General features: G+C 42.6%; 2 protein-coding genes across 2 annotated transcripts; one reads left to right on the top strand and one right to left on the bottom strand.

The window, feature by feature from the left end:
* Positions 1 to 343: 343 nt before the first annotated feature.
* Positions 344 to 2994, bottom strand: LOC311491851 (uncharacterized protein F54H12.2-like; the record flags this gene model as incomplete). The annotated part of the gene is made up of 3 exons (XM_084549889.1): positions 344 to 445; positions 1821 to 2137; positions 2289 to 2994. The coding sequence occupies 3 exons, from the start codon at positions 2992 to 2994 to the stop codon at positions 344 to 346; spliced, it is 1125 nt and encodes a 374-aa protein (XP_084406015.1).
* A 6731-nt stretch (positions 2995 to 9725) lies between these two features.
* Positions 9726 to 17241, top strand: LOC311491495 (uncharacterized protein). Its single transcript, XM_084549428.1, has 7 exons — positions 9726 to 10676; positions 10916 to 11020; positions 11114 to 11168; positions 13870 to 14870; positions 15182 to 15331; positions 15474 to 15566; positions 16221 to 17241. The coding sequence occupies exons 4-7, from the start codon at positions 13884 to 13886 to the stop codon at positions 16524 to 16526; spliced, it is 1536 nt and encodes a 511-aa protein (XP_084405554.1). The 5' UTR covers positions 9726 to 10676; positions 10916 to 11020; positions 11114 to 11168; positions 13870 to 13883; the 3' UTR covers positions 16527 to 17241.
* Positions 17242 to 17964: the final 723 nt, after the last annotated feature.

The following is a 17964-nucleotide window of genomic DNA, read 5'->3' on the forward strand; positions in this document are numbered from 1 at the left end:
ATTTTGAGGAAGAGGAAGGCCATCAACCAATCTGGTGGATTCCTGCTGCCGTTATTAGGAGCGGGCCATTCCGTTCATTGCCAGTCTCATTACCCGCAGGTGAAAATGGAGCATACGCAAAAAATGTTTTTGGTCCCCCCAGCAGCAGCTTGACATGTTGAAGCAGCAGCCGAATGCGAGTACAATTAGACAAGCGGCACAGAACGAGTTGGACAAAGCCATGGTCGAGTTGTTACAGCAGCCTGATACGGACATGTATGAGAAAGCCAAAAAATATGCCAACATCCTCCAAAGATACCCGTCACTGGTGAGGCAGGACGAGCGTGAGAAGGGTGTGCTGACGCTATCGCTGCCGGCCTCTGAAAGGGGGTGCTGTGGGCACTGCGAGCCAGCCTCCCGACAGCTCGTTGTTGTTGTTGATGCTGATGATGTTGGTGAAGGTGATCTGATGGTGGTGGAGGAGGTTTTGAAACACATGCCAAAAAGAAGCAGGAGAAACGCGGAGCACCTCTTGTCCGCGTTGACTAGGGCCTCAGACGTGATTTCGTATCATTAACAAAAGGCCGATCAGAGGCTCTCACTTGTATGATCTGGTAAAAAGTGTCACAGCCGTCCACAATGTTTCAGACTCTTCAAGTGTGAGAGTGTTTTTAAAAACAATGACCACCCCGTAGGTCTTGAACATCCCACTCTCTGCAGTCCCCAACACACAAGTACGCAAAACTATGGCTGGATATATAGGGGGTAGTGACGCGGCCACCGGTACAGGGGATGAGTATTCATATTCTGGCAGGAAAGCCCCATTGTTTAAAACCCCACGACGTGGTACTCCTAAGCAGAGGCGGTCTCTTAGGACAGATGTGGCCTCGTGGCTAGACTTTTAGACATACCTGGTGTTTTTTTTTTTTGTTTGTTTTATTATTATTATTTTATCTCCTCGCCATGACTATTGAATGTATTTTTCATGATGTGTGAATGTATTTTTTTATATTTTTATCTTCTCTCTATGACTATTGAATGTATTTTTCTTGATGTGTGAATGTATTTTTTATATTTTTATCTTCTCTCCATGACTATTGAATGTATTTTTTCTTGATTGTGTGAATAAAAAATAAAAAATACGCTTGAAACAGTAAATCATGTTCTCTTTCTTTATTTTTCTTAAATCATCAATATCCGCATTGTACGCATGAATATTCGTAATCACGACACACAGCAACAGGGTGTATTTTGTTTACAAAACTGCAAACCATGGCATCATTACACTGAAGATTACCCCCGTACATTTTAAGCACCCTTGTAAAGGGCACACGTTTTTGTATTTGACACAGAAAAAACACACAGTGTTGACCGCAGGTAGTGGTTAGATGACTCTGGACCTGTCTTGCAGAGAAAGATACATTTGTGCAGTTTTTCCACAGGAAATCAGCAATCTCCCGGGGAAAAGATTCAAACTCTGGTGGGTTGCCAAAACTGTCAAAGAAACACCCGCGTTTGTGCTCGGTGATGTAAACGGCCACCCAGTGTTCCCCAGGTAAGAAAGACGGGTCTGTTCACAATCGCCATAGCCGGATATTTAGCGACGCACTGCTGCGGAAGTTCATCGCATGCCAAGACCCCCAGAAAATTTGTGCCCTTGATGATTTTTCTCTTTAGCACACTAGTCAGTTCTATAGTATTCATAGTGTTAGTTATTGAAATCTCAAACAGAAGACAGGTGCTCCTGGACTACTACTAAAAAAAACAGAGTCAAAAACAGAATAACATATCAGATTAACGGTGCGCTGCAGGGGTGTTCTGAACCGGACTTCCAGTCTGACGTTGCCTGTTTTGATCAGAGACACGTTCCCCGAGCAGCCCTCGTCAGGCTCCAGGTTGAAGCAGAACAACGTGTATCCGCTCCCAAAGTCCTCGCGGGTTATGGCCAGCGATCTGTCTTTCAAATGCCTGCCGGTTGTCTGTATCAGCTGATAATACTCTCTGGTGTACTGGCCTCTCTGAAAGAGCGGCTGAAACGGCTTGCCCGGATAGGACTGCCCCTCCGCGTACAGGCTGATGAATTCGGTGTCGTAGTTTTCAAAGTTAAACGGGTTGCGCGTATAACTCCCCGTGTAGCCCTCGTTATCAACAAACCCCACTATGACAAATTTAGGAATCTGCCCAATGTACAGGTTTTCCTGGTTGCAAACTCTTGTCCCAGCCGGGATGGAGAATGTTTTTAAGGCCACTCTGTCTATAGAGTATTTAGCATTTGTGTGCTGCAGGGCTCTGCTGTGCGCCAGCCTGACCGTGGGGGCGACTGACTTTTTTAACAAACAGACTGGCCGACATAATCTTCACGCGGTATTGGGCGTTTGCCGTAGTCATCAGGGAAAATTCATCTTTGGACCGCATGAATTTCAGGGACATGTCCACTCCGTTGAGCAATAGTTTCTCTTGAAAAAACAAGTCGGCGTGGATCGGAGCAATCAGCTCCACAATTCTGCTGTTTCCCGTGAATCTGCCTCTAGCCACCAGCCCCGCATTGTTTCCCTCTATGGACGCACTGTCCATGTGCCTGCTTGTATCTTTGCAAAACAGACCCGTGCTGAACTGTGTGTGCAGCGTGTCCTTTCCGTAGTTGATCAGACATTCAATTATGCCACGGTAGGGGTATGTGTTGGAGGATTGTGTAATGAGCCTGTCCCCCACCATTATGTCAACCTGCGAGAATAGAGTGCACCCCGGGTAGTTGACGAAGCCCACGTCGGCGTCGTTCGCCAGGTTCGACCCGTCTGCATTGGTGATTCGGACTCTTGCAAACAGATAGCTGTCGTTCAGATCCAGGTAGTCCTCGCCGCTGGCCGAAATGTAAAACTCTAGAGGCCCCGTCTCAGTTATCGCCGAAACCGGGGGTATTTCAACAAATGTGGACTTTTCAATCGATGTCTGTGTGAACGGTATGGCAAACTCGGTTTTTGCACACTCGCTGGAATGGTTGTGTATGAGGGCCATGGTTGCTCAGCCTTAGAATATGTCTTTCAACAAAGAGCGCTTGATGCCCGATCTGCTTCCTTTGACGACCTTCTTCTTTCTGGCTCCTTTGGGCGTTTTAGCGGGCTTTTTACGTTTTTTAGAGAGGTGTGTTTTACGCGCTTGTCTGCACGGCGGCCCTTTTCTGGGTCTCCTCGTATACACGACCACGCCGCTTCCCTCCTGTTTGCCAACCACGGCGGATCTCGCGATATTTGACACCACGTCTCCGGCGATGTTCGCCACAGCCGTTTTCAAATGAGGCTTGGCTATACTGAAACCTCTTTTAAACAGCGGAACTGCCATTCTAAACAGGCTGCGAAATATGCCTCCCAGTCCGTTACCGTACTGCGTGCTGGCTCCGATAAACCCCGGCAACTCTCCCCCGGCCTGGTTCATATAGTAGGCCATATACCTGGCGTCATCGCGTTGGTACGGTGTGCGCAGCATTTTGTGCTTCTTTTTTAAAAATACTGCTTCACGGGTCTGAAGTGTAGTTTCACCACCACTTTTCCGTATATGAAGGGTATGTGTTGGTTTTGGTCGTTTCTCAGGGATATCTCAATGTCGTCCACCACAGATTTTGAGAGAGATGTGTAGTGTGGCTTGTCGAAAAGCAGAGTGGGCATGTGACGTGTCTCGTCAGAGACATTTATACAGCGCAGGAGAGGCACATAGCTGTCACCCACCAGCTGATAATCCACAATGTCGCTGTAAATAAATATATTATATCTTCCTCCGTGAATGTCTGCAGGGTGCGGTGCCGCCGTTTGTTTTTTAAAGACGGTCGTGCTCGGGATCTCAAATGGTACCCCGGGGTCAAATCCAAGTATTTCACCTAGCCGCCCTTTGAACGTTAAAGTTGTTCCTTCCGCCCCGCTTACATAAACACGGTTAGTAATGTTGTTGTACTGCAAGTTTATGCGGGTCGTGACCTGGTGATAGATGCATTTTGAATTGAATTCTTTCAAGACCCTCGGTACAGAATCGTAAAAACCGACAGCCAAGTCCACAGATACCGTCTGCTTTGATTTAGAGTCGTACACGGACACTTTGGCGTCAGACTCGGGAAAACTTGTCCATATCCGTGGGTACTGGAGCTCTATTACCCCCACTTCATAAGGCTCCTCCAAAACTATAGGCCTCACCAGTTTTGTCCTGTACCGCCATATTTTGTTATTGGGGTAAACGTGGGATGATGCATTACTGGGCAGCGTCACATAGAATCCGTTTTTCTTGTTCATCTTTCACTCGCGTCGTTTCTAAAGTGAATTTACAGACCGCGTGTGCGTAGCTTTTATTCCAAGTCCTTCTCTGAAACCCACGAGTTAAACTTGTCAGGCCATCCCAGCCACTTCACCAGGACTAGCTTTTTACGCCCCGATTTTCTTTTTTCCACTTTAAAAATCTTGTTCTTATCGACGATGACTCGCTGCATCTCTGGCTCGTAAAATGTCCCTTTCACCGCCTCGCCCGCCAAATCAACTAGTCTGTACACGGGAGGGTCTCTGGCTACCCGCTCCTTGATGGTGAAAAACTCGTCTGTGTAGCTTTGTTCATAACCCTTTCTAAAGACTCCGCGCCATTTTGATATTCTCACTGTGTCCCCCTCTTTAAATTTAAAAACCGCCGTCTTCCGACCTTTCCCTTTGAATAACGTCTCAAAGACAGTCCTCTCATTTCCCTTGTTTACCTGCGCAGGTGCCATCTTGATCGAGCTGTGAAACGATTTGTTGTAAGCATCCATAAGCTCCTGGACAACACCGATATATCGGCGCGAATTTACAGACGTTAAATACCGCCACATCCGGGTCTTGAAGGTTCTGTTAAAGCATTCTACCACACTCGCTTTGGTCTCGTTAGACGTGGAGAAATGCGTGATTTTTTACTCGGCCAAGAGATTCTGGAAATGCTTATTGCAAAACTCTGTTCCTGCATCCGTTTGAAGTTTCACCGGAACACGGCCCTCGCTCAGAATGTCCTTAAAGGCCTGTGTGACAGAAGCTCCGGACTTGGTCTGAAGACATCTCACCCATGCATATTTAGAAAACACATCGATACACATCAGCAAGTATCTCACATTATCATTGTCGGCAGAGTATTCACTCATATCAACCAAATCGGCCTGGAATTGTTTGTCAATACCGCTAACTAGAACTCTGTTCCGGGGGAAATGTTTAGCGGCTTTGGCATGGAGCGTATACGCATCCTGCTTCAAAAGAAAACTCTTTACATCAGATAAAGAAGGCGCCACCCCGGTAGACTTCTTCACGGCGCTGCGAAGCTTATTTACACCCCCCAGACTGCCGGGGTTAGCCAGATCATAATAAAGCTTATGCAGAGTACCTTCCATGATACGACCATAGATACAAATGATTCAACTGTCTTTGGAATACACTTTTTATTACATTTCACACACGCTATTACTAAAAAAAAAAAAAGTAGATAATACAAACACACACACATACACTCTATTACAAAAACAGTTTGTTATAAAAGTATTTATAAAACACTTGTGTAGATAATACAAAACTGATTTGTTTTGTTTTTTCGCTCTGATCACTCGTTGCTCCAGGCCTGTGACAGCATGCGTAAATGAGCCACTTTGATAAACTCGTCATCCACCAGCTCATCATAGGTTTGGGTGATTTTCTCAAGAATGTCGTCGGCCTCTTTCAGCTCTTGCAAAATTGTCTCTGCAGCTCCTCGGATTCGGGCCTCCTCTCCGAAGATTCCGTTTGCACGGAGGTAGCGGTCCACGGCAGGCAGGAAGCGGTCAGTCCAGACCCTCTTTACGAGGTTGTCGTAATGGCTGCAGAAATAGTATCCGGGGATTTCCAGCATACGCTCGTGCTGCCTCTGACTGGGGTGATTGATCCGACATCCGATGCATTGCTCAGTCCAATATTTGTGCAGCACGTCGTTCAGTAAATGGACGATGGCCATTTTAATGCACTCCACAAACTTTTTAGAGAGGCCCTCCTGGGGATGGACCGATGCCTCATCGTCAGACCAGTTTTCAGGCACTCCGTCAACAGGGATCGGAGAAACGCACGGGGTCGGACCCCCCGCAGATGAGCGAGGCGGTGACGCTTTCACGTCTATGAGGGAAGGTGATGATGGAGGGGATGATGAAGATTCAGGGGATGAATGCATCGTGATGTAGCCGCTATCGTCTGTGAAATATATATAATAACGGTTAAACATTTAATATTATTATTAATATTATTATTTCTTCTAGTTACGCACGCACACACACACTACCCACCAATCAGAAGAGGGTGTACCCCGGCGTCCAAGACACGAGAGGGTCCACTGAACCACACGCCAAATCGTCAAAAACAAGGCGTTTTCTAATACGCCTAAAAGTAAGGTTGATCTGGTCATTTTTGATGACTTGGTCAACCTCGCTAAACACATGCTGCAGAGCTGGCCAGTCGCACCACTGAATCGCAAACAAGTTTGCAAACCACGACATGTGTTCGTCGAAAGTGAGAGGATAAGGATGCATTAGCCAATCATCGAGACCTCTGGCAGCTATTGCACTCTCTATCCGCACAAACAGTGATAAAAATGTACTCGGACGCAGGCCGATCTAGCCGATTTGCCTCAACCCGATACATTTCAGGACCCGTATGACTGATCCACTGCGCCTCATACATCGGAGACGGGAAACCAGAACAGTTCAATTCGGGACAAATCACAGTGCGAAACACCACCCAGTCGTCAATAGACATAGTGTGTGATTCACCCACACCCCAAGGATAAAACGGACTAGTGTACATACATATCCTAACCTTTCCATCACCGTATACTACATTATACACGTACCCATTCACGCCCGTGATAATTCTCTCAAACTCGGGAACAAGCTCGCTCTCTACACGCCTGTTTTTTTTTTTCCACGGGGTCCGTCCATGTCCACACAGGGCGTCACACTAGAGTCAGACATACCTAAGGACGGATCCATACTGGCGAGAACGATACGATCGGAGGCTGCCATGGTCGCTAGATGTCCCTCAAAGGCGGATGCTTTTAAACGGCTCTGTCGGAAAGAGTGAACGTATTCCGCCTCTTATATCTTAAATACACCCACTGGGAGGTGCCATAGGACTCTACGCTCAGTGGCTCGCCAGCAATTAAACAACTCGGGAGGCGGGGATTGGGGAGGAGGAGCATGAAGGGGCGGGTGCGCACATGCGGGGGAAGTACATTTTAATTATTTAATTTTACTTTCATTCTTTAATTTACTTTCTTTAATTACGAATTTTAATTCTTTAATTACGTTTACTTTTATTTAATTTCCCTTCAAACTAGTAGTTCACACGAGCGCTACCCCGAGGGGAAAGGAGGGGGGTGCGGTGGTCAGAGGGGGTCAAACTTTTGCGCGTAACACCAGCGCACACGGATTACTTTCTTTAATTTATTTTTTTTCTTTTTTATTTTAATTCTTTTATTTTAATTCTTTAATTACTTTTATTTTCTTTACTTTTATTTAATTACGTTTATTTTTCTTTAATTTCCCTTCAAACTAGTAGTTCACACTACCGCTACCGCGGTCAGAAGGGGGTTAAAACTTTTGCGCGTAACGCACGCACGCGCATTTTCACGTGCACGCGCATCGGCACATAATATTTACTACTTATAGCTCTCCAAGTGAAGTTCAAATTTTGAATACATGAATTATAAAAACGTCAGCATTTCCTTGGATACCAGCGTTAACCTTAATACTGTATCATTAAATGTACTGGGGAATTGACTAAACTTTATATGAATCTCTGTAGGAGGGGCTTCCTGTGTGAAGTAGTAGCGTATTGGGAATCCATTCAGATGCAGGCTTGCTAGAGGTAGCGAGAGCCGACAGCCATGGGCCCTGTTCAGGATATATTCACTCCCTAAGTTTCCATCTATGCATTTCCATGATAATTATTTCACCTCCATAATGTCCGTCTCTCCTCTGACCCCTTGATGGAAGCAGGCAGCTGTTAGAGACTGAGTGCACTATGCAACATAAGATATTGTGTACCCCCCCCCCCCCCCCAGCCAGCCCAGAACATTTTCCATCTCTCAAACAACGTGTGTACGTTATTTGTCGTGTTCAATTAAATATTTACCAACGCTTACTGGCATGTCACGTTCTATACTTTAAGCCTCATGTATGGCCTAATTGAACAGGACCTCTGTCTGATCTCATATGCCATTCTAATGTGCAAATTTAATCAACGTGTCAATACGGAGCTCGACTTAAATGGAATGTACAGAGAAATCAGTCTGTGTCAAGGCTTGAAAATACACGTTACTGAACCTGCAGTTGGGAGACTCGCCTCTATATTGATTTATACATTCGTTAGACTGCCTACAGATGGTGGAACAGCATACATTTTTAGTTTGAGAGGAAGCGTGTGTGCATGTCTTGGGTGGACATATGAAACCAGCTTATATTTAATTGGATGCATTTCAGCTTGCAGGGTTCTCCCTATCGTCACAGAAATGCATATTAACATTTATAAGTATAAGTAAAAATGTGGTGCACCTACTGCTAGTTGAAATGCAGTCTTATTTGCTCAGCATGGAGCACGTATATTTTAACCCCTATAGTCATCAATGACACATTTTGTAGTGATCATTTTCACTGCTGCCATTTGTGAATTAATGAGTGTAAAACAAAGCATGCACTGTAAATCTAAACATTGGCTTTAATAAAAGGTATTAAGTCTACCTAACTCAGTTTTTATCAACATGTTGTTAACACTCATTTTGAATAAGTTACTTGTACATTGGGGATGAAAAACCTTCCAAACTCAGTACGCTCAAGTTGAATTCATTTAGAAAAACCAAGTCCTGGGAACTTGTGCCTTTTCAAGAGTAAATGTACTTAGTTACATGTAACTATGTGCATTTAGTATTCATCTTATACTTAAACTCCCTACATATTAGAGGTGTTGGCACTTCAAGTATTTTTTCTTGTTAAATTACTTCCTATTTCTACTGCCTTACACTTCAGAGGAAAATGCTCCTCTAATTTTGTTACTTCATTTCTTTTCTTGCTTATATATAACATTATTGCCACAGTTGTATTGTTTACAACAAACAAATATCATATAATATGTAGTTTTATCGTAAATTAAGCAATTCAAAACTGTGGATCTAAACAGAAGTCTGTCAGTAAGCGAGCAGGGCTGGCAGTGCCACAATCTGCCACTGCGCCCTCCCCTCCCCCAAACGTTTCAACGTTTGCACATGCGCACTGACTGCACAGGTCATCAACCACCTGGCCCTTGGCGCGCCGCGCGGTATGTCGTTGGACTTCAACACGCTAGCAACCGCCATCATCTCAATTTTCGGTTTCATCATTCTGCTGCTGCTGGGAACGTTGATTTGGTGAGTCCATGCTTGACTAAAAGGGGAACTATGCAAGTCTGTTCGCTTTTCTGCTGTTTCGCTAACCGTCCTCTCGGCCAATGCATTTGTTTTCGATGAAACCGGCGAGAAAACAATCGATAGAGCGATTGATAACATTATCTATCATATACGATGTTACGACGTGTGTCTCTGTGTAGTCTTATCCGTCATAAACAAGAGATTAGGGGTTACAGGCCGCGTTTGTGTAGCAGTGCTAACGTTACCAAGTCTAGCGCTGGGGGTGGGGGAGGGGGAAGGGAGTTATTTTCTTAAAAGTTAGCTTGGAGATGCAGGACATACTCGCAACCCACGACGACGGCAGAGTTTCCACAAGCGCCGGCTGCTGGCCATATAGCCGACTACACAATTAACTCCAGCCGGCTACTTTAATGACTAGTATTTTTATACCTATAGGCTATAAATATTATTTTTCGATTTTAATAAAAATAAATGTTTTTCTAACGGACTTACAATTATGTCAAACTGAACCGCACGTATTAAAGTTGTGATTCGCTCTGCTTCTACTGATAATAACCACAAATTACTCTGATCATCGCTGACTTTCACAAGTGAGAGAAACTCATCCGCGGCCCCTACATGCGGCGCGTGTGTGTGCGCGCGCGCTCAGCGGAGTCGGCGTGTCGGACTCAGGCCGTCGGAAGCGAGAAGTAGAGCTGACCACAATATGCATATTTTGTATGATTTCCGCCGAGCTGATCGGCAATATGCAATTTCAGATTGACGTAATTTCTTAATTATCCGGTCAATGTATCAGGTATTATCAGGTCATTGTCGTGTTGAAACTTTTTGCAGATGCTCCCTTACATAGAAAACGTTAAAACGTTACAAACGTTTTTGGTTTGCTTTAAATAAACACGCAGAACAAAATAGACACATTCGTTTAAATGTGTTTTTTATGTCTCTGTGGCATTTACGTTTTAAGCCCTGTCACTGTGACGGACAATAACATTTTTTGAATCTTGAATCATTAGATGTCGGATACAAACAAACATGTCGGTGCTATGGATCTTCTTCGGAGTAAATGAGACGGATATAACACAAGCCATCTGCAATCTATGCAACGGGAGCATCTGCAAAAAGTTTTAACGTTTTGTTGTAAAGTCTGGTCATACTGGAGATGGCTGGCAATACTGTGCATGCTTAAATATTAACAGTTGAATTGTTTTATTCTTTTTAACTGTATCTAACACAGGCTCAAACTAATGAGGAGTCCACACATTGCACAATCTCAGCAGTAAAAGGTATTTTCTCATGATTCTTCTTGTGCAGTAATTAATATCTCATTGCATTTTTGTAAATTTTATGATCATAAAAAGGAAAGCAATTGAAATAAATCTAATGGAAGCCATAGTACCTATTTTGTGTCCCAAATAATACAATGATTGCACTTATGGATAAATAATCATCTCACCAAACACACTCACTATCTCTCTGTGCTCGGTCCTGACGCTGACTCTGCTGTTTCCCTCCTTTTCTGAAGGTGGGAGTATTTCAGGAACTGTTTTGAACCCCAGCCTGGCCTTCAGTTCCCCTGCAGTGGACACATCTGGAGTATTGCTTCGTCTACTGGCTCAGCTTGATCCAGGTGAGGATTCTCAAAATTTTCTCTCTCTCTCTCTGTTTATTTCTCAGGCTACAGTTACATGTTCTAATCATTTTCTAATTTTCTTCATTTCAGATTTATCAATCAGGACCCTTCAGAACCAGATAAAACCTTCAAATGCAGTGGACGTGTAAGTGGTGCACATTTTATGCTGAAAAGAGAGGCCAGTTACTTAAGCATTACCGCTTAAAACATGGGTCCCATACACGGATTGCACAACTTCCTTGCCCACATAAGGAATGCATATGCACGTTTAAGTCTTTTAATGCACTTAAGGTGCATTTATCTACCTGGCACAGTCAAAAAGATCCAGGCAAAAGGAGTGAAACAGCATTCCACTGTCAGCTGTGTGACTTTGTTGAGCCTGGCACTGATTCAAACTTTTTCACCCATTTACGTGGGCATTTGAAACTGAAACAAAAGGTTAGTTGTCCATATCAAGGGTGTAACTTTCAGAGCAGCAATTATTCCACATTTAATGCACATAAATCCAAAGAGCATCCAGTACACAGTACAATGTCATTCAAATCTGAAATTCATTCAGGGAATTTACCTGAAGAATGTCCTCCTAATCTGAACATTCAAACAGAGGATGATGTCTCTGTAGCTGATGATTTTGACTTTGAAGTCGTGGAGAACAAAGATGTACAAGAACTGGAGAGTCAGTTGGAACATAATTTGGCTGCGCTATTTCTGAAAATGTCCTCAGTTCTTAACATTTCAGAGACTTCCCTGCAAGAAGTTATAGAACAGATCAATCAAATTAATTTACTGTCACAGCCATTGTTACATACCTCACTTCAAAGAATACTTGATCAGCCTAATGACTCTTTAGTGGGTGAAATAGTGAAAGAAGTTACTAAGAGTAATGCATTCCTGAGATTCACTTCTCCTGGAGGATCGTTGTCAACTGCAAGCAAACGAAAAACATACATTTTAAACAAATTCTCTGTGGTAATGCCAATTGAGTTTGTGCTGAAAAATGACAAGCAGACAGTTGTGTATGTCCCGATACTACAAATGTTGCAGACATTGCTAGCAAATAAAGACATTTTGGATAAGGCCATGTCACCTGAGACAAACCTGACACAGAGATACAAATCTCATAGGGATGGTTCCTGCTTTAAAAGTAACTCTCTCTTGAAAGAGCAAGGATTTAGGATTGTTCTTTTCTTGTACATCGATGATTTTGAGGTGGCAAACCCTTTGGGAACTTCCAGAAACAAACACAAGTTATGTGCAATCTACTGGGTACTTGGTAATCTGCACTCAAAGTATCGTTCCAGTCTCCATTGCATTCAGCTTGCCCTGCTCTGCAAGGCCAGTAACATCAAGGGCTATGGTTATGGGGAAACTCTTCGCCCTCTCATTCAAGACCTGGTTTCTCTTGAGCAACATGGTGTATATGTTGAACAGCTAGGGGCCAGTGTAAAAGGCACTGTATTATTTGTTGCCGCAGATAATTTGGCTGCTCATTCCCTTGGAGGGTTTTTCGAAAGCTTCACCGTTAGCCAGATGTGTCGATTCTGTATGGCAAAACGAGAGGAAATCCAACACAAGGAAGTGAGAACAGGCTCATTCCTACCAAGAACAGAGGAAAATCATGACCAACAGGTCAAGAACGTACAACAGGATCCTTCTTTGGCCCCACAGTTTGGTGTGAAAAGAAGCTGCCCTCTAACTGATAGCTTGGAACACTTTCATGTCGTTGATGGGTACCCACCTGACCTTATGCATGATCTTCTCGAAGGCATTGTTCCAGGTGAATTAGCCTTGTGCTTGAAGGTACTGATATCAAATGGATACTTCTCTCTTGAAACACTTAATCAGGCCATTAAGCAGTTTCCATATACATTTTCAGACAAAACAAACCAACCTCAGCTTGTCAGAAAAACCTTTTCCACCATGGCAACAATTGGAGGAAATGCACATGAGAATTGGGCACTTCTCAGACTTCTGCCACTGATGATTGGTCATCACATCCCTGAGGGGGATGAAACTTGGGAAGTTTTGATGAACCTAAAAGATGTAGTGGAAATCTCAGTGTCTGCAAGCTTCACAGAGGAGTCTCTGTACTTTTTTGACTGCAAGATTGCAGAGCATAGAGATTTATTTCAGAAAGTGTTCCCAAACGAGAAATTGCGCCCAAAGCACCACTACATCGAGCATTATCCTCAACTGATTAAAAAATTTGGTCCATTATCTGACGTATGGACAATGCGCTTCGAAGGGAAACACAAGTTTTTCAAAGATGTTCTCCGTCACACTCGCAATTTCAAAAACATTTCACTTACATTATCTGTCCGACACCAGAAAATGATAGCATTTCATTTAGATACTAACTCATTCTTCAAGCCATCTGTTGAAATCAACAAAGTCCAGTCTGTGATGGTTGCTTCATTTCCTGAAAATGTGCAAAACTTTTTCACAGAACTTCATCACAGAAATGGTCAGCAGAGCCAGACAGTCTTGGCAGCACCCTCTGTCTTCATCGATGGCATCAAGTACAGTGCTGACATGGTCATTTCAGTGGGATCTTGCTCTGGCCTACCAGATTTCAGACAAATATCAAAGATTGTAGTGATCAATAATGACATCGTTTTTGTCTGCAAACTTCTGGCCTCATGGTATGATGAGCATCTAAGAGCATATGAGCTCAGTCACTTGTCCACCTTCTCTGTCACACGGTTGTCTGAACTGAACGATGTTTTCCCTCTATCCCTTTACAAGATTAGAGGCAGACAGCTCATTACCCTGAAACGATACATACTGTGCTGAGTATTGTAAATACTGAAGTCTTGAAATCTAATACAAATGTCCTTCCTTTTCAGGTTGAGAAGTCATCATGGAAATACAGCGACTTTTGATGAGAGTGGTCGTCAATGATGACGATATCAGGAAGCTGGTTCTAAATGAGAGGCCCAATTCTATTGAGGAGTTAAAAGCACGTATGAAGGAGAAACTCTCCCTGCAGTATGATTTTATATTGCAATATGAAGACAAAGACTTTGATAATGCCCTCTGCAATTTGACACACATCACTGATTTGCCTGAAAAAGCGACACTAAAAGTCATTCCCTTGGTGACTCTAGAGTTATCACCTGTGACATTGCCTGTCACGTCATCTGATACTGACTGCAGCTCAACAGATACGGATATACTGCCTCCCACTGAAACTCCATTAAGAAGACAATGGCCGGAATTTTTTGATGTTCCTAATTTTTCGGTGGATGTTGCGTACAGGTTGAGACAAGCTGATCTTGCCTTTATGAAAGATGGAACACGTATGTCGCTGTCACGTGATATGAAGCATGATATATTGGAAAAACTAGCAGAGGCCATGTACAGCTTTAAAGCGTACCCTGATGATGATGATTACACCAGTGTGTCCAAATCTCTCATCAGCAAGCATCCAAGCCTTACTGAGCCTGGTCCTCAGCCAGGATACTATGGCTGGAAAAACAGCCTTAAATTTAAGATGGGGAATTATCGAACAAAGCTCAGAAAGGCTGGATGTGAGGATGTCGTAGTTAATGGGGGCAAAAGAAGTAAAAACAACCCAGAGGGTGAATCGTCAAGCAAAAACATCAAACGGCCAAAGAGGGGTGAAGCAAACTATCTCCCCAATTTACCCAACAGACAGAATGAAGAAGGCCTTGAAAGTGCCAGAATGGTCCTCGTGGAAGAAATGAAGAAAAAACAACACAATGGCTCTCTCATCTCAAACAGGATGGACCAGACATTCTCACTACGCAGGCAAGAGATCGTGAAAAAGGAGCCTGCTGTACAGGACATAGTGGAACGGTGGCCAGCCCTCTTCACAGAGGGACAGGTTAGTTAGTTATTTTTGTCATGAAATGGTCCCTGGGAGTTTAAGATTTCTCTTGACTGCATTTTTGAAAGCAGGTTTGATAAGATAAACAAAATAAAAATAGAATTTAAGAAAGAATAAATGTCACTGTAAATTCACAATGATATAAGTCTTTGTAAATGTTATGCTTTAACATATTGTTTTCAAGTAAAGAACTCTTGCTCTTACAGTGAGGATTTATTGATGTTACTCAATATTATATGAAATAGTATGGTGTGTGATTTTAGCATGCTTACCTGGTATTCTCACTACTTTTTTTTTTTTTTTTTTAGGTTTTTGCAGAGTTTAGCAGAATTGCCAACAAACATCTTGAAAGCAGTTTCTTTGAGTCTCTTGACAAGCACACTCCACGTATCATTGAACTCCTGCAGTCAAAAAAAGGAGCTTCTGGACAGAAAATTCAAGAATTAATGGACAACTTGGTAAGAAATTATTTGTTTCATGTTTTTGAGGAGTCCTTACTCTCATCTACATACACTGATACAGACCAACATTTTCATTCTGTTTGACTTGTACCTTGTAATTTTTTATTCTAATTGATGTTTTCTGTCTCTTTCTTATAAGTCAGCAGATGTAACTGCAAGACGCTCTGTGGTCCTCAAAGGGCTTCCCATGATCTTTGGTGATGACCCAAACAGGTTCTATAAGACATGTTTTGTAAGTACTTGGGCACAAAATACATTATATCCACTTGTAATACAGACATCAAAGATGCACTATATTGCCAAAAGTATTCGCTCACCTGCCTCAAATTCATCCACACCAAACTCTCTCATCCATGTCTTTATGGACCTTGCTTTGTGCACTGGTGCAGTCATGTTGGAGTCATTGGTGTGGATGAACTTGACTGGCCTGCACAGAGTCTTGACCTCAATCTGGTAGAACGCGCTTCTGAAAGAATGGTCAAAAATTCCCATAAACACATTCCTAAACCTTGTGGACAGCCTTCCCAGAAGAGTTGAAGCTGTTATAGCTGCAAAGGGTGGACCAACACATTAAACCCTATGGATTAAGAATGGGATGTCATTTAAGATCATATACCAGTCAAGGCAGGTGAGCGAATACTTTTGGCAATATAGTGTATATGTCCCTCACATTTCTGCCTGTATTAATTGATGTAGGCCTTCCTTTACTGTCTTATCTATCACTTTATTTCGAATTTAGAGTGTGCTATTGTATTGTAACTTTCATTTTTTTCAAAGTGTCTCTCCATCACAGATCTTAGTGTATAGTTTATAATGATCGTAGTGTCTAACCATCCAAATACTTCCTGACTACAAATTGTTTTGCTGATTGTTTGTTTCTTTGCAGGAGACAACGAAAGATGAAGCCATAGACAATGTCACAGTTGGTGTATTGACCATCCTGAGTGAAGATGATCCTGAGCAGCCCGTTTCGACAGCCATCATCCTTGAGGGAGGTATTGTGATGGACAAAATTCGGGATTTGCCACAGGCAGTTTGTCTCATATTTGGCCTCACATATGCCTTGAACCTCGATTACCCAAAGTGCGTTGGAAACACATTCAAATTCATTCAAAGTGTAATGCTTGGTTTGGGAAACAAAGCCCTCCCCCCTAAACTGCTAACAGTTAAAAACATGTTGTTTAACGAATGAGGAGTCAGATGTGAGGTAGCACTCAATAACCTTTGTTCTCATTATTGCACCATGCTTATGACAGAAACGTTAGAAGAGAGCGTTGATGCTTTTACTAAAAAGCATTTCGAACGTTTTAAGAGCTGCCTAGGTACAGTTTTATTGTTGAGTTGATTCTCAAATCTGGTCAGTGCTTTTACACTGGTGGTAGAGATAGTGCCCTCTTGTGAATTCGGGTGTTAAAATGTTGTGTAAAAAGATATGTTATATGTTGGATAATGTGGCCAGCATACATTCTGTGTTAAGATTCAGGGTAAATCTGCATACTGTTAATGTTCTTATGACATTCATTCTGTTGTTCAATTGATACTCAGATCTGTTTAGTGCATTTATAATAGTGCCTTCTTGTGATGCAGATGTTAAATGTGTAAAAAGAAATGTGAAATGTTGGATAATGTGGCCAGCAAATAATCCATCAAAAATTGTGAGCACTAAATCTGCATACTGTTAATTCTGTGCACATTTGAAATAAATTGAATGCAGATAACATTCTTTTTCGCAGTATTCTTTTCTTTCAAATTAAGTGATGATAACAAAGTTATTTTAAGTTCTGTAGACTCAGAATTGACAAGTTAATTTCAGTACAGTAAAGTTACAGTAAATTAGTTATTTTAAGTAAAATACAATCATAACAAGCAAGTTAATTCAAGAGCAGTGAACTCAAAATACCCATGTTTAGTTTAGTATAGTAAACTCATTATAAACAAGTTCTCGCAAGTACTGCACACTTATATTTAATAAGTTACATGTACTTACTTAATCAAGTTAACTTAACTCAGTTAGTTTAAGGCAATAAGTTTGCATATTTTTTTTGAGTAAAGCCAACTAATTATATCTTACAGTGTGGCTGTTCAATTAAATTGGGAGTCATTCCTTATAACATGCACATTTTCTCAGTTACTCATCATGCTGCCATCATTTAAAAAGCTTGTTAACAGAGCTATAGCTCCAACCCACACTACACACACTTAATTGCACAACAGCAAATAACTTAAATATATTAAATCAATATATAGTAGAATTTTAAAACCAGTGGTCTTCAGAAAATCTAAGCACACTCAGCAGTCTGCCAACCAAGTTCCTTGGTATTCACATCTCTCACCAGGTGAGCAAGGCCCAACAAAGGATATTTCCTCCAGAAGCTAAGGTGCGCTCACCTCCCTCAGCGCCTCCTTTCTAGCCGACTACAGGTCAGTTATTGAGAGCATCCTGACCTACTGCTGCACGGAAGAGAACAGGAAGGAAGAACAGAGCCATCATTTGTGTTATTAGCAACTTCTACAGCTGCATTGTTGAGAGCATCTCGACCAGCTGCATCACTGCACTACTGTCATGGACTGCAAGCACCTGCAGAGAAGATCACCAGGACTCCACTAGCCTCTCTGGAGAGCTTCCACTA

This window comes from Chelon labrosus (genome assembly GCF_963514085.1).
Source record: "Chelon labrosus genome assembly, chromosome: 8".
Classification (NCBI taxonomy): Eukaryota; Metazoa; Chordata; class Actinopteri; order Mugiliformes; family Mugilidae; genus Chelon; species Chelon labrosus.